The sequence below is a fragment of the Pyxicephalus adspersus genome, chromosome 1 (assembly GCF_032062135.1).
Source record: "Pyxicephalus adspersus chromosome 1, UCB_Pads_2.0, whole genome shotgun sequence".
Lineage (NCBI taxonomy): Eukaryota > Metazoa > Chordata > Amphibia > Anura > Pyxicephalidae > Pyxicephalus > Pyxicephalus adspersus.
The window spans coordinates 132,995,027-133,020,031 of record NC_092858.1 but is presented as its reverse complement, the minus strand read 5'-3'; the positions used below and the strand labels follow the sequence as shown (position 1 = coordinate 133,020,031).

General features: G+C 37.6%; 1 protein-coding gene across 4 annotated transcripts; it reads right to left on the bottom strand.

Annotated features, from left to right (window-relative positions):
- On the bottom strand, positions 1 to 25,005 carry LOC140341660 (arylsulfatase D-like). Of its 4 annotated transcripts, none has more exons than XM_072427510.1 (12): positions 24,957 to 25,005; positions 23,363 to 23,415; positions 19,925 to 19,955; positions 17,432 to 17,566; positions 14,333 to 14,454; positions 13,298 to 13,420; positions 10,990 to 11,413; positions 9,829 to 9,965; positions 9,086 to 9,220; positions 6,952 to 7,114; positions 5,219 to 5,340; positions 1 to 1,137 (listed from the first exon to the last, which is right to left on the bottom strand). In XM_072427510.1, the coding sequence occupies exons 3-12, from the start codon at positions 19,948 to 19,950 to the stop codon at positions 767 to 769; spliced, it is 1,758 nt and encodes a 585-aa protein (XP_072283611.1). In that variant the 5' UTR covers positions 19,951 to 19,955; positions 23,363 to 23,415; positions 24,957 to 25,005; the 3' UTR covers positions 1 to 766. The 4 variants fall into 4 exon arrangements, with proteins under 4 accessions (XP_072283611.1, XP_072283629.1, XP_072283603.1 ...); XM_072427528.1 differs by lacking the exon at positions 23,363 to 23,415 and having other exon boundaries at positions 1 to 366; positions 764 to 1,137; positions 24,957 to 25,000; XM_072427502.1 differs by lacking the exon at positions 23,363 to 23,415 and having other exon boundaries at positions 24,957 to 25,000.

Below are 25,005 nucleotides of genomic sequence, written 5' to 3'. Positions count from 1 at the left end.
ATTGGTTAATTGGAGAGAATACTTTATTTAAATAATATTGGCCATTGTGTAAAAGGAGGAGTGAAAATAACAGTTTGTAATATTAAAGTTATCAGGCAGAAGCTCCCTCCTTCACCTCCTGCTAGCACAGTTCACCTGTGTAAGGTAATAAACAGTAAAAGGGCGGTGTCCTCATGTAGTGATCATCTGCTAGAAGTGGTGCAGAGAAGATGAGGAGTGATGAGATGCACATATATAGAACCATTGCGCACTTTGCACGCATCTTCCACAGCCGGTCCCCCACAAATGTTGGTATGTTTTTCACAGTGGAATCTGTGCAGTGCTTGATTGGAGGATTCCAGTGTAATTTTACTGAAAGTATAAAAACTGCAAACAGCTAAAACAATTAAGTTTCCCTTAGGTACACAAGGGGCAGAATAAAGTAATTTAAAAGCTGTAATTTATGTTTATCTAAAATAGGTCCATTCAACACTCCATTTTTTAAATCTGCTAAATTGGAGTGACAATCTGCTAACATGGTTTTATCAACATCTAATGAGGGTAGCCTAACCTTTTTTAACTAGTGTTATCTATTTTTTTCAGTAGTTTTTGTTTATGTATAGCTAATGGTTTATGTTATATATTAGGTTATTTATTTCCAGGCTCCTCAGCCTAGTTATTATATTATTATATTGTGGTCATATTCCTTGTGATACATATCTTTTGCACGTTGATGACATAACAAATAAACAATGTGTAGTAATCTGACATCTAAAACCCATACCTATCACAGTATGTCTGTCCCATTATCATCTTCCTTATTACACCAACAGAAGGGAAATGTTCCACAGCATGGCTGTAACCACGGCTTCCAGAGATTATTGTAGAAGGATAACTGCTGGGGCACCACACTGATGGTCTTCCTATGTTCTGCTACAGCAGCCTCTATTCGGGTTATAACTTCTTTATAGTGAGGGTTGGTATGAATCAGTAAAGGTTTGGATTCAGAAGGATCAGCGGATAGGTCAAATAACAATGGAGGATTGAGGTGAATGACTTCCGTTCCTTCACAACCACAGATCAATATATCGTAACAGCCCACTGCATCTTCTGGATAAAAAACTGGGGTTACAAAGTGAACTTTCCAGGTAGTGCCAACTAGGGATAGAAAGAAAAACACTAACTGACATCACATTGACCAGAAGTATCCAGACTTGTGTAATGATAAGTTCAATTAAATACTAAAAGGCTATATTTATCAGGCCTATCCTCCGACCTAATGTTTTCCTGTTTTACTTTCTGACATTTATGGTCTGTTAATTAAATATTTGAAAGAGTATTTGTTATATCTGTTCAATAAGTGTAAACAATATGTGTTTGTCTTTTGAGATCTATGATTTTTCTGCACTGAATTATTAGTTCTTGAGTATACATACACATTTAGTTTGCATATGAAATGTGATTTCTCTCAGGTTTTATTGGCTTTAAACTGGTTTTGGGCTTGTGATTTAGGCAATGTACACACGTGCAATAATTGCCCTTGGAAAGGATCTTTCAGGATCCTTTCTAACGACTGCACAAAGCATGAACGAGTGTTGTACATACAGCACAGTTCTGCTCTACAGAAAAAGGAGGAGGAGAACGATACAGTGGCACCCTACTGCGCTCTCGCCCCTGCACTTCCATTATGATCGTTCATTGTCCATCATCTGCGGATTCACCAGGATGGTAGCTCAGACGATGGACGACGAGCCCTGTACACATGAAAGATTCTCGTCAGATATCAGCCCTGAGCCGATTATCCCTGACAAGAACCATTGCTATATTCACGGCCAACTATACATTAGTGTGGTGGTCAGTGGGAATAATGCCATCCTTACAGATACCAAAAAAGTTGGAATTGGAGTACGTTAAACTGATCTGAAAGTACAAACTGCTTATGGCTCAAGAAACACCTGGAGGAACCCTAGGATTCCACAGAACCCTGGTTGAGAAACACTTGCCTACGCCAACAAACACATGGATGGATATACAAGGGAATTCAAGAAGGTTTACAAACAACTATCCAATCATGTGAAAAGAAACTACTTGTTTACCTATTTATTTTGCACATAATTGGATAATTAAAGTGACTATTTACACTATTTTATTTAATGTACATTCTAAAAAAATCCCTTTGAAACTCAGCCTCCACGGGTCCATTAAAATTGATCTGCATTAAGTTAGTAAATTGTTTTTAGTAGACAATGCATTTCTTTTAACTAGGCTCAAACCACACTATATTTACTAGTCACCTAATGGTTCGGTATTAGCTATTTAAAAAAATGCCAACAAAAGGTTAAGCTCAAGCTTAACTGCAATGTAGGATACAACCTTTCAAATGACATAATGGGTTCATCCAAAACACTTGCGGGTTTGACCATTTTGTTCCAATAAAATAATTTGTTTTTCATTTATAACATAGACTTTGAGGAACAACATAACTTCAATCTAAATAGGCTGTCAATTATAGGAAAATATTCTAGATGCCTAGATGTATATGACATACATAAAAGGGGTATTTCCAATGTTAGGCAGAATTCTGGTCTTAGGCTATGTACATATGTCAGATGATTCTCGGCTGATATGAGTGAGCTGTCAGGACCATCCCGGACAACAATCTGACATAAGTACAGAGGTCATCCGACGTCGTTCATGGATCTGTCCTGATGGATCCATGAACGACAGAAGACGAATGACCACAATAGAAGCTAAAGGGGAAAGCTCCGCTGGGAGCTGCTCCCTCACTCTCCCCCCTCTATAAAACAAAATGGCGCTGTATGTACATGTTCATTAATTTTTCAGTCCTTTGTCGCTGGAAACAAATATAAAAAATTGTTTCCAACAACAATATCCAAGCCTTACATACATAGCCTTTTTACAAGGGATAATACTCAACCTTAGGGTCCAATCACACCTGGGTGTTTTATTGTGTGTTACACCTGGGAGTATTTTGCATTGTTTTTAAATGCTATTAGTTCATATAGACAGATGAAAGAATTATGGTCAATGTATGGCTTATATGAGGTTTCTAAGGAATTGTGGTAGGAATGACATCAAAGACCAATGCATGACAATAAATTAGTTCAAAGCAGGAAATACTGCATAAAAATGGAGAATCATAGATGTGAGGTCAGCCTAAAACAAAAGGCTGTTGAAAGCACTAAAACCTGTTCACATAATAGTTAAACCTTCATTATTAGTTACATCTCCAGCAAAGTCTACCATCACACTGCTGCTTAAAATAACCTTCAGCAAACTCCCATGTGATTTTTATTTTCTTACAGTTTTCTGTATATATGTCTATATATTAGTTAATAGTTAAAGGACTTTGAATCCCCTGGAAAATTCTGTCTGTTATTAATTTATAAAGTAGTCGAAACAAACAGAACTGTAAAATATCATGATATGATCTCACTTATTGTGGTATATTTCTAATTAGAGACTAAAAAAAACATCAATTTATGATGGAGGAACAGCTGTGGGAACCAGTACAGATGCAGTATCTACATTATGGATGGGAACTGCATCAACTTTAAATGGAAACCACATTTTAATGATCATTTCACTAGAGTATGCAAAAACACATGTGTATCTAAGAGATAGAACTGTTATGAAAAACAGCAATCAGGAAAAGTGATTCATTTGCATACATGTGCAAGTTGAATTAGTAGGAAACGCTATATAGAAGTGTGCTTTACTGGTAACTTTCTATAATTGTTTTGTGCACTCTATATTTTCTAGTTTCCAGGCTACATTTAGCAGCTTTGAATTTATATTTGACTTTACTCAAATACTAATTTTAGAGTGCCTTTATTCAGCCCACTGTTTTAGTTTTTGTTTTACTATTTTATAATTTGTAGACCTAAATTAATAAAGAGCAGGGATTTAATAATGTGTTTTCTGGAAGTTATTTTGAAAAAAAATTTTTGTAATGGAAGTGAAGGGAAGAGAGCACAGTGGGGTGCTGCTCTGTCGATCTCCCCCTCCCCTCTCTTTAAAGCAGAAAGGTGTTGTATGTACAGCACTCATTCATGTATCGTTCAGTCTTTTGTTGATGGAAATTGTTAAATATCCTTTCCAACGACAATTATTGAACATGTGTACACAGCCTTAGGATCATCCAAAATGGCTGCTCCCTGACTGGAGACCTAGAAGCCTAGAGAATGCAGCAGTATATTGCTCCATCTAGTGTCCAATTTAAATTACTACGGGGACAGAATACCAATAGAGCCAGTACCAGACCAGTGACAATTGTCTGACTGACCAGCCATAGCCTGCCTACATATTTACAAACCCCAATATTTTATACAATAAAAGATATAAGAAAAAAAATGTAAGAGAAATAAAATTACATTACCATGGAGCAATGTTGGTGTGGCCTCAGTAAACCGTATGACTGGAATATCCGTAGAGTGTTTGGTCAAGCACAAAATTGGCAAAGCACGCTATCCCCAACAAATTAAATGTAATCTTAAACAAACCTTACATTACTAATGCATGAATATATTGCATAATTGTTACCTTCTAGAAAACCCACATAAGCACACGGGACAGACATAAGGCTCTATTTAAAACAGGGAATCGGACATTACCTCAAACATTCCCTTGTGGGAATGCGCCAGGTCCATGTGTTTCAATAGCAGTAATTGAATCCCATCAGGAAATGTTTGAGGGAATGTCAGATTCTGAGTTTTATAGATAGAGCTCATAACATAATGTAGTTCATTTTCCATTTTCCATAACAACTAATCACACATGAGTTTACTATGCTGAGATTAATGCAGGCTGAATTTTGTTTAGTTGTAATTTGTTACTTTACAAAATCACAGCCAAAATTTGTGGTCAGCAAAACCCATTTTGCAATGTTTTTATAATATAATCAATAGTCATCAGAGCCAGTCTATATTTTACTTATGGGTGGATGCTGAATCACCCATTTTTTTATTTTAGTTTTTGGCATTATTTTTACAACCACATTCCTATCTCTAAGTCATAGTGTCATACCTAAATTATCTGTAAACTAAACAAGCTATGTGTTGTTTAGGCCGGTGTTAGACAAACACAGAATGAATGGAGTAAACTTACAGAAAATGAAAAGAAGCCAGGAATTCAACCAACCTGTCTCTAGTCACACAAACATGGGATATGTGGGGTGGACCGAAATGTTGTTGGCTGAAATAAAACACAGTTTACTTACTTTCTTTTTGGTACCATCGCACAGCATGTAAATGGTTTCCACAGTAGTGAAAGAGAAATTCATGTTCTGAGTAGTTTACTTTTTTCACAAGCAATGGAAATAGGTCCCGACCATCAATAATTCTAAAATAACGAAGAACATGTAAAAAATACAGTTTACGTGTACTGTATATAGTTCACAATAATACAAAGTATTTTTTCCCCGAAGCTAAACTGTGTGTTACAATTACATTTTTTGTTAGGGATAAACCTCTTAAAATCTGTGCAGATTTTAGCCCATCATTTATTACTTGATTCTACACCAGGGTAATTTCTCAAAAAATTGGTGTGTTCATGTATACTGTATATTTAAACTGACTGAATTGCTTCTAAAAGTCATAAGCACTACAAAAGTCTGGAAGCAAAAACGATTGCCTCCTTGCTGGAGTTCAAGAAAAGTTTAGTTACCAAGTTCACTTGCCATTAGGCTCCTATAACAATTCTCCAGGCCCTGTGGCATCACTCAGAGGAAAACTATCATGTAATCCACAGACTCTTGATGATAACCAAGTTAGAGAATACTAAGCCTCTAATTGTGGTACAAATGTATAGAGATGGAGCTGTACATGATAATTCTCTTAATAAATCCCCCCTTTGAGAATTAAAATTTTGAAGCTACTCCACAAATCCAGTTAGGTGCAAGTAGAGGTCCACATAGGTAAAATATTACCTCTTTAGTACAGTGAGATCTTATTAGGGGTTAATCTTAGTATATTCTGGAAAGGTCTGGATCTAGTTCTATTCAGGGAGCGATAGTTGAATACTTTCTGTGACAGTGGAGGCACCTATCTATGACAAGGTAGCAGCTAATCACTGCCCTGGAGCATCACTTTTGGGGCTATGTCAATGTTTGGCCCCTTTTTAGGTGGGTTTCTGAAGTTAAATGTGTGAGGAACTGAGCTAAGAGGGACCCCCACAATGGATTACTTAAAAAAACTAAGGAAGTCAGGGCAGGTCGACACTGCAGCCCAATGGAGCCTGGTCAGGCCATGGGTTTAAAGACGGGGATAAGTCTGGTTATCCGTGGTTATAGATTTAGCTGGAGAAGCCAAAGGAGAAGGGACCCAGGAAAAAAGGTACTGTGGGACAAGATCCCACTGGTACTGAATTTGGGACTGTCATTTTAATGGGAACCTATTCCAGAGGAGGAATTCTTCTCACAACTTGCTATAGATATAGGAGTTCTGTGGGGAGGCCAAAGGTCAGTTATCAGTATTGACTGAATGGATAGCATTTGGATGTATATTGCTTTATTACTGACACTTTATCTATATGCATTAAGTTACATTAAACCCTTAACATGAAGATGCATGAGCCTGTGTGAGTTTCTTATGCCACACTACAAGACGGAATCCAGATAAAAAATGTCTGCCCCTTCGCTACTCTAATAAAATGCAAATGCAAAACACTTACTTAGCAAAGTGAATTGTCACTTTGCAGGGGATGGTTCACATAGCTAAGAGAATGAGGTGAAAAACAACTTTGCAAATAATACCCAATTACATGCAACAATGAAAAAAAAAAAAGCATGTTTTTGCTTACACATAATTGTATAGCCGGGTTCGACAGAGCTTCACTTCTTCACTAAGCTAAGTAACTTGTCCTTTGCATAGTAACAATTTACCTTTGCTAAGTAAGCAGCTTAAACTCCTTTAGTACATCATCCTTAATACATCTTTTTGATATAAAACATACCTGTCATTAGGCATTTGTCCACCACCCAAATTGACCACGGTTGGAAAAACATCCATTAGGCTTGTGGGTTTATCAATCTCTGTGTTAGAAGGAATGACACCAGGCCACCTAAAAATCCCTGGGACACGAATGCCACCTTCCCAGCCAGCCATAGCTTTGCCACCTAGAAATTCAGCAAATATATTTATTGGGTAATTTGCCAACTCCAGACAGAAACAATGAACAGGTAATGCAGTTATATGTTCTTTAAACATCAAGAAATACATTTCTAAATGCTGCTAGGGTGCGTACCTGCATTTAATTTGTTGTACATTAAATAGGGGTTGCAAATGACTGACAAGTACAGACAGTGACATAGGAGGAAGAAAGGACCCTGCCCAAAACAGCCCACAATCTAGGAGCTGGGGAAAGTAACACACAATATGTAGTGGTGAGAAGTAGTAAGGGTTTTAGGTAACAAAAGAGGATGGGTAGGCAAGTTTGAAAATATGGGTTATATATGGGTTAAATAAGCAGAAAGTAGGAGCAAGCCAAATAGGTCAAGGAAAACCATTCCAGAAAGTCAGGGCAGCTTTAGAAAAGCCATTTGCAAAAGGGACTGTGGGATGGCATGTATTCTAATAATATATATATATATATATATACACACACACACACACACAAAAAATGCTTTTAGTGTTTTACAATAAACTTGATGTAAACATTTTTGATTTGTGTAAGTGGCTTAAAACCTGTATTTCTATGTGGACATGACATATTTGTAAAGGAATATTTGTTCGTTTCATAAATAGCTTTAGTTTCCCTACTTCCTTGTGGATTTGCTTTACTGTTCTTTCTCACAGTTTCGGTTCATGAGTCAGTTGACTCTATGTGGTGAATAACATATAAGCTAGAACAGGCAAATCTACCACTAGAAAAAGATGTTAAAGTATCATAAAGTAAGTCATAATACTTTGAGTTATCACAGCAATTTTACTCCAAACACTTGTACAATGTACTTTTCACTTTAAGTTTCTAAATCTCCTATAGTTATATAATATATTGGCATAACCATTAGCCGAATTAAAAATGCTTTTGGGAATTCTCTATATAGCCAATGCATGCAGCAGTAGCTGAGCTAGGAGAAAAGTTTTTTCCTTCACATCTAATTTTACAGCAGAATCCCCCCTCGTAGACAGCTGTTACTCTAACATGCATTCTTATTGGAGGTTGTACACTGTTTTCATGACAACTTTATATTTTAGATTACTCATCAATTTTTGTCCCATTAACAATGGGTACCTAGCCAACCCCGCCAACACAGACACCAATACAAACTTGGCAAGAGTTCTAATCCTTTTATAATCTATATAATACTATAAATAAAAGTTTAAGTCATGCATAAATAAATGTTGTATCCATGTTTATTTTACATAGTTGTCTATGTAAATTTTGATTTTTTGCTTCCTCTCAATTTCAATGGTATAGCCAATGGCCCGGTCCATTATGCTTTTCCATTAGTCTAGCCCTGTACAGGGATAGAAACAAATAATACTTTTCAGGGATGTTTTAGTCTATAAAACTTTGGAATGCCAAAGAACACAAGCATACCATATTTCTGCTATTTCCCAATTAAATAAAGACATGTACTTAGTTTATCTAGAAAGGTGAGAAATGTAAGGGTCAATTACGAACACTTGTTTCCAATTTGTTTCCTAATTTGCATACATGTGCAAATATATGAGAAAGCCACATGTTGTTGGCATAGTCACTGTTCTAATCCATAGCACAATGAGAGCAAGGTAATAGGAACCTAATTAGCGGTCTCCTCCCGTGTTTTCTCCCCATAACTATACTCCCAACGTACAACAATATGCAAACGTCAGTCTTGCCCGAGGCAGCTGCAGACCTTACCATGCATATATATTGACTGCCAGGAGGGTTGAGTAGCAGATAAATAAATGGATTTTGGGAAGCGAACTTTGATTGGTATGAATAGATTAACATTTCCAGTCTTCACTGTATATTATAATATATACATACATTAGACAACATGTGAAAGATGTTTATAAAAATAGAATATGCTAGAAAGTCACATTTTTTTAGAAGTGTCCATAATAATATACAAACCTATTTAATATATACACACACGCACCTCTGTAAATTCCATTCCATCCTCCAGTTTGAATTTCACCATCTTTGACCTCCAAGTGTCCTCCATGATCTGACGCAAAATAAATCAATGTACTGTTTTTCAGTCCTGCATTATCAATAGCATTGACAACTGAACCTGAAATACAAACATCCATAAAATAATTATTTATCAATAATGAACAAGGGTCTACAAACATCTATAAAATAAATAATTGTTATTAATAAATTAAGGTCTATAAACAATGATGTTGTAAATACTATATTACTCATTGTAAGGTATGTTACTAAAAATATTCACTGCTGTAAACCAGAATTAATCTTTGCTTAGCTCCAAGTGTTCTTATGTTCCATGTGTGCAGGGTGACGCATGACGTGGAGAGTGCATGTTCACAGCCACAGACAGGCTTCCGAGACAGTCTGGGAGGTTAAGATTGTAAAGGGACAGAAGTAGTTCACATAAAAAACAAAATGGTGTATCTGAACTACACAAGTTGAAGCCTGTATGTGAACAAACAGGTGCAGTCGAGTAAATTATAGAACCAGTAAAGCAGAGGCTGAGACTGGGGCTGCTCTGTTCTATGAAAAGTGCAGACAGAATGGTGCAACAAAATAACATTTTAGAATATCAGACCAAATATCCAATATCTTTGAGGATAACATGCTTACATGACTCATGCTGAAATGTCTAACACCTGCCTTCTATTTATATAGTGAGACATACAACACAATCCAGGTAATACTTACCAACCATAAAGTCCATTTCCTCAACATTGTCCCCATAAATGCCATGTTTGCTTTTTCCAGTAAATGATTTTGATGTGATCAATGGAGTGTGAACATGGATAAATCCAATGACAAGCAGAAAAGGGCCATCTTTATGTCTACAAAACAATGTCATATTATTTAGGTGCCTATACTTTGTAAGTGGTGGCTCTTGGTGTTAGTGTCATTTTTGGATTCTAACTAGTCATTTTTATGGTGCTCTAGTTTAATTTCTCAGGGGAGAAAAAGCCTAATCCTAATTATGTATTGTGGGACCCAGTGGAGCATACCTTGTTCACTGGTTATGTACCTAGGTTGAACATAATCATTCACATTATAGTCAGACAGAAGGATGGTTGTATGTCTGTAGATCAAAGATCAGTGTGACCAGTACACCATGGTCAAGTCCAACTGTTGGAAAGGGTTGAATCTTGCACAGCCCATTTCTGTGCTCTGACTTTCAGATAGGCAGCCGTATTTAGAGGAAGATCTTCAAATAAGTACAATTATGATTGGTTTAAAGTTACCCTGGGAGGAAGAACCACCACATTCAGCAGGGGGGCACAATTCTACACATCCAACAGCCAGAGCAGTAAATTGTGGCTTTTCAATACCTGAGACACTGCAAAGATAACTATAGAGGTAGTTTTGTATGTAGAGATGGCCCTCCAGTGAAAGGTGACTTTATGGTAAAAATGCTAAATATTTCAGTAAATTAATTGAACATTTTACGCATGCTGTATTTTATGTATGTAAACTACATTTAATATATCGACAGTTGACAAACTATTACAAATATAGGTTTAGTTGCATATTAAAGTAAGCCCGTTTTACATATACTGGGCAAAGCAACATGCAAAACACGTTTACTTTTAATAAATTATAAATGTTCCGGAACAGGTTTGGAAACATTTTAAGATTAAGCACTCCAGGCCACAATAATGTGTACAAGGAATGTATTTAATATTTAACTATATTTTACAAAATAAACATCTAGTCAAAGTGTGCCAACATCTCAACAGACATGCTGTACGAAAATGAGGAATGTGTATGTGCAGCGTATTATTATTTTACAGTAAACTATTGTTAGCCCTGTGAAGAACTTTGCAAATGCTCTATAATGGGAGATAGATTTTTACATACCTCTCTATAAACTGCTGTGCTTCTCCTAATATTCTTGCAGATGATCTCTGTACATTCCATGGTTGCTCTATAATGTCATGGTTCCTCATGACTATGCAGCTCCAATACTGGATAAAACCATATTTTATGTACCAACTCATAAAAAATAAGATGCCAAACAATGCACACCAAATTATCAGTTTCCCACTGATTGCCAGCAGATTAATGTATTTACTAATCATCATTGTAAGCACGGCATAGCCAATAAGTTGAGTAATAAAAATAAGCTTGGCCCTAAATTGTACATCAATTTCCAGGAGGCCTCCGGGCTCACATTCATTCATGAGGGATAGGGGAGTCCCATAAAAATAGTTAAATCCATGGCTTAAAGGATGGTGACAGTAATCATTAAGGGATTCACAGTTTACTCCCAGGTGCCATTTTCCTAAAACAGAGAGAACACAAATTTGTTTAGCAACCATAACTTTGTAAATACAAGCATGGACTTCAAGCTTCTGGATTTCCATGGGTTGCTCTGCCCTACAGGGATGTAATGCCTTCGAGATTGGGAAGGGTGGCAGACATAGTAAACTCTACTTCTCCAAAGGACTGGCATATAAATTAAGAGCTCTACCAGAACTTTTTCTAATTGTATCCTCATTGGAGTAAGAGTTGATCTCTGAAAATTCTAGGATGCTCATAATTCTTTTAGGATAACCAGGGCTCCACTATGAGCTAAACATCTTCATTACACTAATGTTTTTACCTTGGCCATCTCACTACATTATATTCTATGGGTACCATATTGTAGCATTCAGGGGAAATTACAGACAAAATATAATTTTAGTTTTTGGATAGAATAGGAAATATTGAAATTCACTGTCAATTATTTTTGCTTTCTGTCCTTGCTAGGCAGACTTACCTTCACTGTCCTGGAGACTGGTGTCAGTAAGAAAAGAAAGGGGAAATGCTGAAGGTAAAGTTGGTAAAGTTTGAACTAAGAGTAAAGGTGGGATTTCCTACTATGTGTATGGTGTGTGTACTTTGTTCACAAATGGCCTACTAGGTGATGAAATTGACATCATCCATTATTCTCAGTGACTTGTAGTTTGAGAGGTGGCTGCAAGTTTTAGGCCTTGCTGAGTTCAGGACAGGAATAATGCTAAACGGCCATATCTGTACCTACTGATTATCACCCTTAATAACAAATTTTTTAATGTCTTTTAATTGTGGGCAAGTTCATTATTTACTATCACTATTTTGAGGTCTTAACAAGACTGTCACTAAGTGAAAAGACTGCAGATAAAAGTACAGAAAAGCCAAATATCATCAATGCTTACTTGCAGCATGTTTAATTTCAATTAACCATTTTTTATTCACTTGCCTGTGTCTAAAACTCTACCACTCTATAAAACGTTGATTTGTTAGTACAGATCTTTTCCTACTTGCAGGTTAAATCCCTCTACTCCTCTGAGTGTGTTCAATTACTTTTATTCATTTCAAATATATTAATCCAGTATGGCAGCACCAAACAGCTGTCCCAGGAATTTTGAAGGTTACACAAGTGGGACTTTTACACATAAAGAACATGCTCAAATGCTAAATGCTCAATAAGAAACTGTGTGGATGTTTTATTTAGTATTATATTTAAAGGTCCTAGACATTGGACCTGATTTATTAAAAGCTTTTAAGGCTGGAGAGCATGCACTTTCAACAGTGAAGCTGGGTGATCCAGCAAAACTGGAATGGATCTGGTCTAGGATTCAAAACATTTGCAAGCAAATGACTCCCAGATTTGCTGGATCACCCAGCTTTACTGATGAAAGTGTATCTTCTCAAGCCTGTGAAGCTTTAATAAATCAGGTCTTTTGTGTTACACATAAAGTGCTTACTGCTGTTTTTCATATACTCCTGTCCAAAATGTTTATTATAGTTGTTATGTAATTCCCAGCCTAATTAAATGTTTTCTAAAGTAGGTACATGATTTATTAAAGTTCTCTGGGGACTGGGGAAATAGACTATCATGGGAGAACCTGGTAGTTTCTAACTCCAACCATTGCTTTCAGAGTTGTTAAAAGCAGTAACTTGTTAAAAAAATCCCTGTGAGCAAGTCCTGATCAGTGAGAAGCACTGCACCGTCGTCATGATGGAAATAACAAGGTCTGTCCAAAGGATAAAGCTTCACGGAGACTCAAGATGTCCTTCTATCCATTGTTCACACAAGGTACGTTTCATCTATGGGTACCCCAAACATGCATGATTCTATACAACATTGGCATTATATATATTCCGATAACAAAAATATAAAAAGGTTATTTGTGTACTGTACCTAGATATCCTGTATAATATCCTTCCTTCTGTAATATTTTAGCAAACGTAGTCTCATTAGGAGGAAGGCCACCAGATATACCGAGCCATTTCAGTACGCGACCTGCTCCACATGTGTCCATACCTAGTAAATCATATTGTAATTAGGATTTGTGGACAAATTATAGAATGTAATTTAGGGGAAGTTCAGATGGGAATATGTCAACCCATCATTTAACCACCTCCAGTTGCCCATTTTCAACTGTTACATGTCCTGAAACTTTCTATAGTGTTTTTGAGCGAGCATTTGCTGGAGACAGGTGAAGACCATGAAAGTGGATTGAGCAGAAGACTGGCCTTAGATGTTGTATGAAATGCCTCAAAATCTGCACTACAACAAAGTGCTTTAATTGATTTCAGTAAAAACCAGGGCTTTGGGGGCCATTGAGGACTCATTGATATTGATGAACCACAGCTCTAGTAATCAAAAAGCTGCTTGTCTGAACTTAGCCTTAAATAAAGTTATGCAGAAAAATGACAACATAGTGAATAAATACTAAATATTTAAACTTCTGAAACTCCAGAGACTGTATTTATAAAACAGGGAATCTGACATTCCCTCAATCGAGGGTCTTATTCCGTCTTTATAGAGCCCCAGGCTGGATATTCCTTTTAATGATAAAGATGACCTTATCAATGACTAAAGAATGATGTTTTTAAAATGTCGCCTGCCATAGTGGACCTTCTTCTGAAAATATTATCTGTCTTACAGCAATGCTAATCGTTTGTCATTTTTTACATTTTTGACTTTAGCATGTATGCAGCTCAAAAGATTTGACTTTACTAATCAGTATTCTTGAATGGTGCCTAAAGTCACAGACAGCAAGGCAAGTGGGGGTAATCAGTGGGAGCCCTTCTCTATCTGCACAGGTGCTAAATGCATAGAGCAATGATGGACTACACATAGAATCAAATCGCAGAAGGTTTAGAGTTTTATTTTTGTTTTGTTTATAATGCTGTTAATACCATAAAAATAACTTTGCAAGCATTTACATACCAGATCTGAGGGCATATCTTCCCGTCATAAACGCAGCTCTGCTTGGTGTACATAATGGTGCAGCTGTAATATGTTGAGTTAATTTGACGCCCTCATTGGCAAGCCTGTCAACATTAGGTGTTCTAAAAAAGAATGAATGATAAATGGATGGTTTTTAATCTAAACATTAGCAAAGTAAAAGAAAATTAATGAGCAGTGGGTTCTTTGTGGAATAGTAATTTCATTTATGAGAAAGAGAAGATAGGAAAGGAAAAGAAAGAAAGAAAGAAAGAAAGAAAGAAAGAAAGAAAGAAAAGAAGAGAAAGACGAAGGAAAGAAAGTAAAAGAAAGATTTATTTTATATTTGCTTTGGCTTATTTTTTTTTTTTTTTTTTTGGTGGACAGGGTGGAGTTTTTTATTGAATATACCAGACATGCAAACTTTTGCAAACTATTTAAAAGGTCTAAATTACCAAACACAGCAAATATTCTGGCTGGTATAAGACCACCAATCATTTCCTATTTGCATTAATGAATCCGAAGATCATGGTATTCAAAGCTGAACCGCAGGTAAACAGGTCTGTTAGTCTGTTTGCCAGGTCTCCTCTCTACAGGTCAAATACATAGAAGTGAACTATTTTATCTGCCTGATGATTTGTATTTTAGGTGAGCCAGCACTAACATTTACACAACCCGGTCACAAAGCAAATCCTTAACTAGCAGGTCAAAAAGGAAAGGCAGCAGACTGATCAGCTTATGTCTCTTATGTCTCCTCCAACCAGCATGCATCATGAACTTCAGTACAGTTTACTGGCTTTTTGTGTTGCATCTTATTCTGCCACTCTGCTACTGTAGTATTGTATAAGAAGTTTATGCCAAGTCAATTTGAGTTGCTTAAATAAAAAATATACTATATTAAAGCAGACCTACCATTACATTGTCAATATTATGTAAAAGGCCTACATTCCCTTTTAACATAATAAAAAATGTTTTTTTTATCATTTATTTACTTTTTTAACGTAATGTACTGTCTCTTCCAGCAATGGTGGTAAAGACTGAAGGGGGAACCCACAGCCTCCTGGAATACTTACATGACATATCCCAGCTGGCTGCAGGCTGCTCCTATTCTGCATGTCTAAGATTGGGCACTGCGTCATATAGGGCTTTCCTCAAATGTAAAGTGATCAATCTCACATGCACAGAGTGAGAGTGGCACATTTTTATTTACAGTATATTTGGGGGAAGACACATCACCTGATCTGGCACTGGCCCAGTGCCCCTGGAAGAAAGAAGGTGATGTTGTGGGACATAATGGCGAACCCCAGAAAGAAGGTGGAAACCAAGACAGCGTGGGATTCACGGAATGTAACAAGTACACAGATCAAAAGCTTATAACAGGTAAAGGAAATTTTCTTAAGGCACGTTCCACCGTCATAATTACAGAGCTGCTTTCATTTTTGCCTTATTTATCTGGCGTTTAATTTATGTGTTACTTCCCCCACGTTCTAGATTGTAAGCTCTTCAGGGCAGGGTCCTCTCGTACTCCTGTGACACTATCTGTACGGGCAACCCCTATTTCAATTACAACACTGTCTAATATGTTGGTGCTCTAAAAATTTTGTTTATTAATAATATTATTAATAATAATAATATTGATTAACATACATTCACATACCATAGGGCAGCTACATAGTGACACTAATATAAGCCTAAACATTTCATTATCTGACAGGTTCACTTTAATAAAAACTGCCTGAATAAATAGTGTAGACTTATACTCAGTACAGTCATGTAATTGGTCACCAGAGGGCTCACTAATAAAGCAAATCAGCAGGATAGAATAGAGTCTAGTGTACAAAATGATTTCATGAGAAGCAATAGTTCAGATGTCTGTACTGTCACATTGTATATTACACTGCACTGTTCATTATTAAACAAGGTTTTAAAGCAAACTTTGCACCTTTTAACTTATTTCATTGTTCAATGTTCTTGCCCTTTCACCTGAGCAGTGTTTCATAAATTTACTTACCCATCAATCCAATCCCGTGCATGTCAGTCTTTATTCTGCTATTTCTACTCATATCCTGCATCGCCATCTTCTTCCTTCACTCTTCTGGGTCTCTTGATGATGGCACTTGAGCTCATTGTAATGTTATCAGGCAGTGTAAATTTAAGTAATTCAGTGCCTATCATGCTCTGTACATGCATTAATTGGCCACTTTGTCATTTACATTTGTGGAGTGTCCACTAATGATGCTTCCATCAGCAGTTCATTAGGAATCCCAGAGCCTTATTGAATATTGATGTAGCCGATCACATGGCAGCACATTGGTGCAATAAACAATGTAGACATTGGGGCTGATTTATTCAAACTCTCCAAATTGGAGAAGATAGCCTGGGTAATCCAACAAACCTGGAATGTTAGGTTTGCTGGATCACCCAGGTTCATCGACAGTTAGTCTATCTTCTCCAGCCTTGGACAGCTTTAATAAATCAGTCCCAAAGTCTACATACCTTATACATTGAATTGCTGCCATGTGATTGAGTGCTTAGATATTTACATTAAAGTGGACCTAAACTCAATGTTTGTACTTTACATAAAAGGGTAGAAAACTATTTTATACAAAGTAAAGCATTTTCCTCTTTTTTTAAGTGCAACACCCGTTTTTAATAATAAATAGGATGAAGCACCTCCCAGGATACCTACGTCACGCATCCCTAGAGGCTCCTAGCTGCTCCTTCTGTCATGCCTGGTCTTTTTCCTTTACTAAGGTTAAAGAAATGCCAATTTCATGCATGTGTAGTGAGATTGGCTCCCTTTTTTCCCCCTTTACAGGGAGAGTGTGAGATCAGGCGATGTAGCCATAAGAAGGAGGAAGAAGAAGACAAAGAAGAATTCCAGGATGGTGCAAGACCAGATAGAGGAAAGGTCCATTGCGATCAAGGGATCTTCGGGATTAAAGGTAAATGTGATTATTTTATTTATATGTCCGCTCTACCAAAAAGTTGAACAGGTATACCTAATAAAATGGCTGGTGAATGTATGTGTGTTTTTATGGAAAAAGCAATGAGACATTAGTGATCTTGTATGGAAGCTTTATGGAATAACGACAGGCTTACCTTAATGTGTCATTCCCATAGCAGCCAAGATCACCAATACCAAAGTCATCAGCCAACATCAGTACAAAGTTGGGTTTAGAATGTGTTGTGAATATACATATGTATTCGGACGATTGTAGGATTAATAGGAAAATCCTGCAATAAGGTAAACTCTGGTTATTGCAAAATCTAAAACACACACATATGCCACTAGAAACATACATCATTACAAATATTTATTGTACCAATATAAAAAATACCTAGGGAGATTATTTCTCTACCAGGCCACTATAGAACTACTAATATCCATAAGTTTTATTTCAGTTTTATGTTATGAAAGTTATACATTGCATGAGGCACTGCTCCAGCCCACAGTTTTCAGATACAAAATTATTAATTAACTTAAACCATTAAGTTGAACCAGCAGTAAAGGCAGCTTATTATAGTACTGGGCCCATAGGAATGTGTGTGTAAGAGGAAACTACCTGGAAGTGTCAGTACAGGAATAGGGGATCCTAAATATAATAGGTAACAATGGGGGCAAAATAATTAATACAGGATAAATATAAATGTTTGGTATAGGTTCCTGAACTCAGCTTAGGCTTTTGCAATCCCTTGTAGCAGATTTGGGAAGATACAAGGCTTGTAATAGTTAATAAACAGATGCAGAAAGAAAAGACACTTATCTTTTGCCCTATATAAATCTATATATGTACTGAATATGTGCTTTTAGCAGAATTCTTGGAGCAGCATTGATGTCAGACTGCAGAGGCTAATCTCTACTTTGTGCCATAGGTCCTTATGAATTTATAGCCATGCACAAGTAGATTGGAATTCTCTTGCAGGATTACTAGTTTCTATGTACACACATTTTTGCACAAAATTCCTTAGTCATACCTTTTTTAATAGAAAACATTTACAATATATAGAATGTTCTGTTTCCACCCTTTCCTGTGTGAGTCACATCACAATCCAAGCATGGAACAGATCATTTTGATATAAAGTATGATTCCAAACAATTGCTTCTTTTGCTGCCATCTACTGTCCGTTTTTTGGTATTGCATTTGGCATTTCTTAGAAATAACGCTTTAAGGCAGGGGTCAGCAACCTTTACTATCAAAAGAGCCATTTTGCCTCCTCTTCCACTAAAGAAAAATAGTCCGGAGCCGCAAAACATAACACAGTTTATAAACTTTTAAAAGTTTTAATATTTTTTTAATTTTACCTGTTACAACAAGTGTGCATGTGTAGGCCTACTTTGAAATAAATTAAACACTGAACTATGCCCCTAGAAGCCTCCAGCTTCTAACGTATCATCCTGTTACATTAGAAGCTGGAGGCTTCTAACGTAACAGGGTAGATTTTATTGATGGGCAGAGTTCTTTATGTTCTGACGATGCCTTAGCGATGAAATTTTAAGGGGTGTTAGCCACAGGTGTCCCTCATTTGCAGCTTTAATTTTGTTCACCTGTACCCCCCAATCTTGAGTAATTGGGGTTCAGGTGCTAGAAGCCTCCAGCAATGTGTAACAGGGTAGATTTTTTTGATAGGCAGAGTTTTTATGAATTTTTAGGAGGTGTTAGCCACAGGTGTCCCGTACTTGCACCTCAAATTTTTTTCACCTGTACCCCCGTTTCCAGATAAATTGGGGTTTAGGTGCTAGAAGCCTCCAGCAATGTGTAACAGGGTAGGGGTTTTTTGATGGGTGGAGTTTTTAGGAGGTGTTAGCCACAGGTGTCCCCCACTTGCACCTCTAATTTTGTTCACCTGTACCCCCTTCCTGTTCCAGAGAAATTTGGGTTCAGGTGCCTCCAGCAATGTGTAACGGTAGATTTTTTTGATGGGCAGAGTTCTTTATGTTCTGATGATAGCCTAACAATTAAATTTTAGGGGGTGTTAGTCACAGGTGTCCCCCACTTGCACCTACATTTTTGGTTTTGTACATCTCCCCATTCCAGAGGAATTGGGGTTCAAAGGAGGGGGATGTCATTGTACACACCCATTTGTACACGCCCCGTGGTAGATTTATTTCACTGGTAGATTTTTTCATTAGAACACCGGATAGGGAATCCCCCTCCTCCGCAGTGTCTTGGGAGGAAGGGGATCCCCCATCAGAGATCTTCCCACGGCAGCCCTTGAAGGGAGCAACAACAAGGAGGCTGAAGAGCCGCATGCGGCTCCAGAGCCGCAAGTTGCAGACCCCTGCTTTAAGGTAAAACTAAAGGCAAAACTTTTCTTATTTTGGAATAAAGTGTAAAAGGATTAGAAAATCTGTTTTATTGCTGTTTGTGACCCTGCTAGCAAGATCCAGTATATTTGTCCTGTTGACCATTAAGGCAAAAAGAAAGGGAAAATGTACAAGTGTTGAATCAGGGATACAGAAACAGTGATGAAATCTTCCCATGGGACAGCTCTCATAAAACGAAACAAAAACAACAATTTACAGAGAAGGGCCCTAGTTTTGAGAATAAGGAGGGACGTTTAGAACCCCCTATAGAATATATAGGTACTTACCAGTGCTGTGTTCTCAATGACATCATTGACTCTGAAATAAAGAAAAAAACGTGTATATCAATGCAAGTCCATTGTACTGCACTAATAAAAGTAAAAATCTTCTCTGCAGACACACAGGAAAAGAAGAACAACTGGCAGAAGTTTTAATATTTGCACACGCCTATTCTGAACAAACAAAAAGCTGGCCTTAGAATTAAGTGCCAGACAGCTAAAAAGAGCAACAAAAAATGCAAGTATTTCTTAAAAGAATCATGAAATCATTTAAAGGCAGTTAGTGTAAGCATGTGAAGTTGATGTAGTATTAGAATGGGTTTATTCTTCTGTATAGCAAGAATCAGACTAAGAGAGGAAGATGGCACCAGGAGCCTATCAAGCATGCTGCAGTGATCTCAGGTAACATAATCCATCAATCTGCTGCTTCAGGCTTTGTTTATACAGGTGAGGACGTTGTGCTGCCATTACCGGTTCTCCATGTCTTTGTTACAGGTTTGTTGCTGGTTTGCTACAAGTAGGATCTCGCCGGTGGCAGTCCATAGAAAATAAACAGGGACTGTAGTGAGCAGTTTAGTTCTGCCAGCTGTAAAATGTGCAAACCAGCAAAGAGGTGCAGGCAGCTCCCAAGGTGCCAGCCACCAGGAGCCACATGGAAAACATGTAACGGCTTTTGGTGTGAATGTAGCTCTCCTGTCCAATCATGGCAGGGAGCAGAAAGGTGATTATATTGTTTTGTTGTAGTAGAAAAGTGTCAGGTAAAACAGTTTGGCTAACTCCCTGTCTATGTTAGTTCACCTTTTTACAGATCCTACACAAATGAAAGTGGGGAATGTTGACAGTACATGTGCTATGTGTTTAGGATAATGTGTCTGAGCAGATGGATACAACAGATTTGAATATTGTTATGTGTAAAGAATCTCCTACTAGCTATGCTGCACAGGCATTTGGGCTTTTACAGTCTAGCATACCTAAAACATATTTAAAAGCAGCCATCATCTGAATTATCACCTTTGGGTGATGCAGGGCGATGCACATTTACTATTCTGTCTCTTTTCAAATTATTTAAATAGGCATAAAAAAGCATAATATAAAAGGGAAAAATCCTGCATAAGAAACACTGCAAGAAAAATGTGGAGCTGTTTAAATGTTGATATTGTTTTAGCCTACAGGGATTTGGTGACATGGCCTGGTCAGAGGAATACCTAATGGTTGTAAAACTGGTACCCACTGGGAGACATAGCCAGCAAGGGGGGTGTAAGAATGAAAAGGCAAGTGCCTTGAATAAAGGGGCTGCTGGGGCCAGCTGGATTCATAGTCATGAGTAGGCACTGCTTTTATTGCAGGCTAAGGAATTGTCTAGAGAGGCCTCTTAGCCTGCGAGAGGGGAGCTACGCGGGGGCCAACATGAGTGTGGGGGGAAGGCCGAGAGGTCAAGAGATGTGTGAAGGGGATGGTTAATTAAAAAAAGTTGTAGGATTGATCATTTTGTTATAACAATGGGAGGGGTAACAAAGAGTATAAAAGACTACAGGGGGGAAAAAGGGGCACCCAGGTTCATCGACAGTTAGTCTATCTTCTCCAGCCTTGGACAGCTTTAATAAATCAGGGGGAAGTGTGTTGGTCAGAAGTTTGGTACATTGTGATGGTATATGGAGAGCCATCTGTGGTATGGGGTCTCCAAGTTAGTGTAATGATGTGGTTAAAGGGTCAGTTGCGGGGAGGTATGTGTAATTGATATAGTTCCCGAGGCAGTGGAATTGCACCTGGGAGCAGTGGGCAATTATCAATTAACGCAGATCCCTGGTTGATGGTTAAAATCGGGTTAAATATGGTGAGGACCTGCCGCCTGACAAGCAGGGTTTTGTCTTGGGTTGTTAATTTATTGTTGCTATGTTATGATTGTTATTTAAGATATGTAAATTATTTTTTAAAGTTAATAAACGGCCGCACGGTCATTTCACTATACCTGACTGTTGGTTTTATTTAAAAGAAAAGGAGTGGTGGGGATGGTGTGGAAAAAATGGTTTATTGGGAAAGGGGCTCTTGCATACCACAGTCATGGTGTGTGCTGGGCTGGCAGTTGTTGTACTGACATTTCTTTCAGTGTTCCATCACCTCTTCCCACCAAGCAGGATACAACTACAAGTGTGGAGTTTGAAAGATGTCGCTTGGGCTGAATAGATAGCAATGGAGGGCAGTGGTAGAAGAGTCAACAGGGGCCATCAGTAGCTCACTTCACAGGACAACCATTCGTAAATTCACAAAAAGCCTTAATTTTAATTTAGACAGTTCATGATTTGCCCATTTAGAACTCCCCATATTCTTATGCTGACAAGACAGGTGCTACAAGTCTTTACAGCTTGGCTATTGCTAATGGCCCATGGCTCTTTCCTCCCAGAAAACTTAATCTTGTCTTTGCACTTACTCTGCACCAGTTTTAACATGTCCATTCCATAGAGGAGTTCCATCCAACATGGTAGTAATCAATTCTCTATCAGAAGTTAAAGACATGTTTTCACTTGATTTCAAATGAGTCCATACGAGTTCAGAAAAATTAGGTAAAATAATACAAAGGCAGAGTAAAGGTGCTGTTCTAGAGAACACATGTTCATTTCTAAATACTAGAGGTAAAGACGTTACTGCCCATAACAAAGGAGTGTCAAGTTTTCAAATTCCATAATACATATGTAGGACTGTTCAATCTTGAAAAAAAATACATACATACACTACTATAGGGAACCCACTTTAACTTTATCATCATAGGATGTAGTTTATCAATATCGTATACTGACATATATATTTTTAAAACAGACAACCCAGATGGGTGCCAAAATCCTACTTGAGTGGTGCCGAAGCTAGTTGTAAATGTATAGTTGTAGAGATAGAGCTCATTCAGATATGGGGTTCTAAACCTTGTGGTTAGGAGCTCCCAGGTGTCCCTATATGTACCTGGGAGAGACTTTTAGAGTAAACTTCAGTTTGACAAATGCTCTGTTGTGTGGTTCAGTATAGTTACACAGTACAGTTCTATGCAATGCAAGGGATTATGGGCCATCTCTAGTAAGAACCACAATTCAGCCACAGCTTACTGTACTTGGGACACCTACCCATTCCAGTCAATGAAAGCATCTCTCTGCTCAAGAACAGCTAGAAGCTACATGTTGAACTAAAAACCATGCTGAAAACCACCATACACAAATGGGAGCAGTTGGAAGCACAATTGAGCATGGAATTGAGTTAAGTATTGATTAATTTAAATAAAACCAACAAAGTGCTACAGCCATGTCTAAGCAAACAAGATGGTTGTGGTATAAATTTTAAGTGCCGCCTTACACTCACATAAAAGGAGAAAGAGCGTGTATCAGGATGTTCCCTCATATGCAACAATTGTGGCAGCAAGGTTTTGAGGTGCCTCCTTCCTCCCTCCTTTTTTCTTATTCTTACCAGTAGAGTTTTCTTCTTCTTATTTATTCTTCTTCTTCAGTTACAGTTGACAGCTGGAAGCGGTAGCGGCGAGGAGGGGTACAAAAAAATCAATAATAAAGGGTCACAGATATGTTTAAGCGATCACATTGTTTTTGGTGCCTTTATTAATTGGTGCCAGAGTTTAAACTGTCACAAACACAAGAAGGTCTTAGTCAGAAAGAACAGCTGTGTATTAACATTGTGGAATGCTAGTTCTAGGCCTAAAGAAATCTAAAAATTTCAATTTAAGGGGGTGACAAAAACCAGATAAAGGGGTAGAAATAGAAAAAAAAAAGAACAAAATGTGAGCAGAAAGAGATATGAATATAAGATGAGTAGGAAATGGGATAGGCCATATGTTTGGAGGGATGTGATTCTTCACAGTAAGATCAAGGTCCACCTAGGTAACTGGAGCCTAGAAGAGCCTAGGAGCCACCTACTCTTAGAGATCTAGGAGTACTGGGTGTTATAGAAAAGAGTGAAATTGTAAGGTGTACAGGTGAGTTTGTAGTTTATTTAAATCCATTTTTGATTTTGTTTGATGTCCAGAGGAGGGTTGGATGATTTCCAGTGGTATTTGTAATGTGAGCCAATTGAAATATATAAGAGGTAACTCATGAAAGAATATAAGACCAGGAAATGCCCATCTTAAGGCATAGTACATTTCCATGGATGAGTACCATTGTGCCTACATGAGAAATCCAACTTGGGCTTGTAGGGTGTGATGGGGATCATATACCATCACAAAAGACTTTAAAGATTTCCTCTATCAAATAAGTACAGGTAGTCCCCAGGTTAAGGACATCCGACATAGAGACGACTCCTAGATACGAACCGGGCTTCCCTGCTCCCTTGTGTGCAGGATGGAGGCTTGGAGGGGGATGGTTTGCATGACTTGCACAGCTGAAGTTGTGGGTCATCTTAAGAGCTGAGCTGATCTGCAACATCTTGGAACTTGTTAATGACCAAGACAACTTAAGAACAAACCTACAGTCCCTATCTTGTATGTAACCCGGGGACTACCTGTTTTGAGGGAGATCCTTGTTGTCCACCCTATCCTTGTTGTGTAAACTGAAATTTCTGAGTTTAGGTATGCTTTAAGATTTGCTGTCTATATGAAACTTGTTTTTGTAAATTTGTAACCCCTGTGCTTGCAATCCTGGGCAGACAACTGAAAAATACTTGCAAAGATCTGTAACAGATTTACCATTGAATTGGAGTCAAATTTAAATCACACACACATGATCCAAGGCAGAAATGATTTGCTATTATATGAAGGCAGAGGATTTGTAAATAAAAATACACATTGTAGTGAATCTGTCACACTGCTCCTGTTTAGCATCACCTCAACTGAATTGCTCATAACTAACTGTGTTTACATGCAAGTATAGTGTACAGGGATGATTTTAGCCATAAAAAATACAAAAGATATATATCTGATTTTGAAAACAACCTGAACAAACTAAGCATGATTTGATTGTCCTATTTTCATGTGCTCTATGCCTGTTAGGCTATGTTTTTTATTTTAGGAAAAGCAGAAATGCCTGTGAACTTTGGCAATTGTTTTACTTACATACGGATCTGGTGTTTACTCTTCTGCTTAGTCTGTGTTTGCTTCCTGC

Excerpts from the sequence above, each read along its gene's own strand:
- LOC140341660 (XM_072427510.1), bottom strand. The coding sequence starts at position 19,950 with ATGATGTCATTGAGAACACAGCACTG. Across the intron at positions 14,455-17,431 it reads TATGGGAATGACACATTAAG|AACACCTAATGTTGACAGGC; the intron begins GTAAGCCTGTCG and ends ATTCTTTTTTAG. Across the intron at positions 1,138-5,218 it reads GCGATGGTACCAAAAAGAAA|TTGGCACTACCTGGAAAGTT; the intron begins GTAAGTAAACTG and ends TTCTATCCCTAG.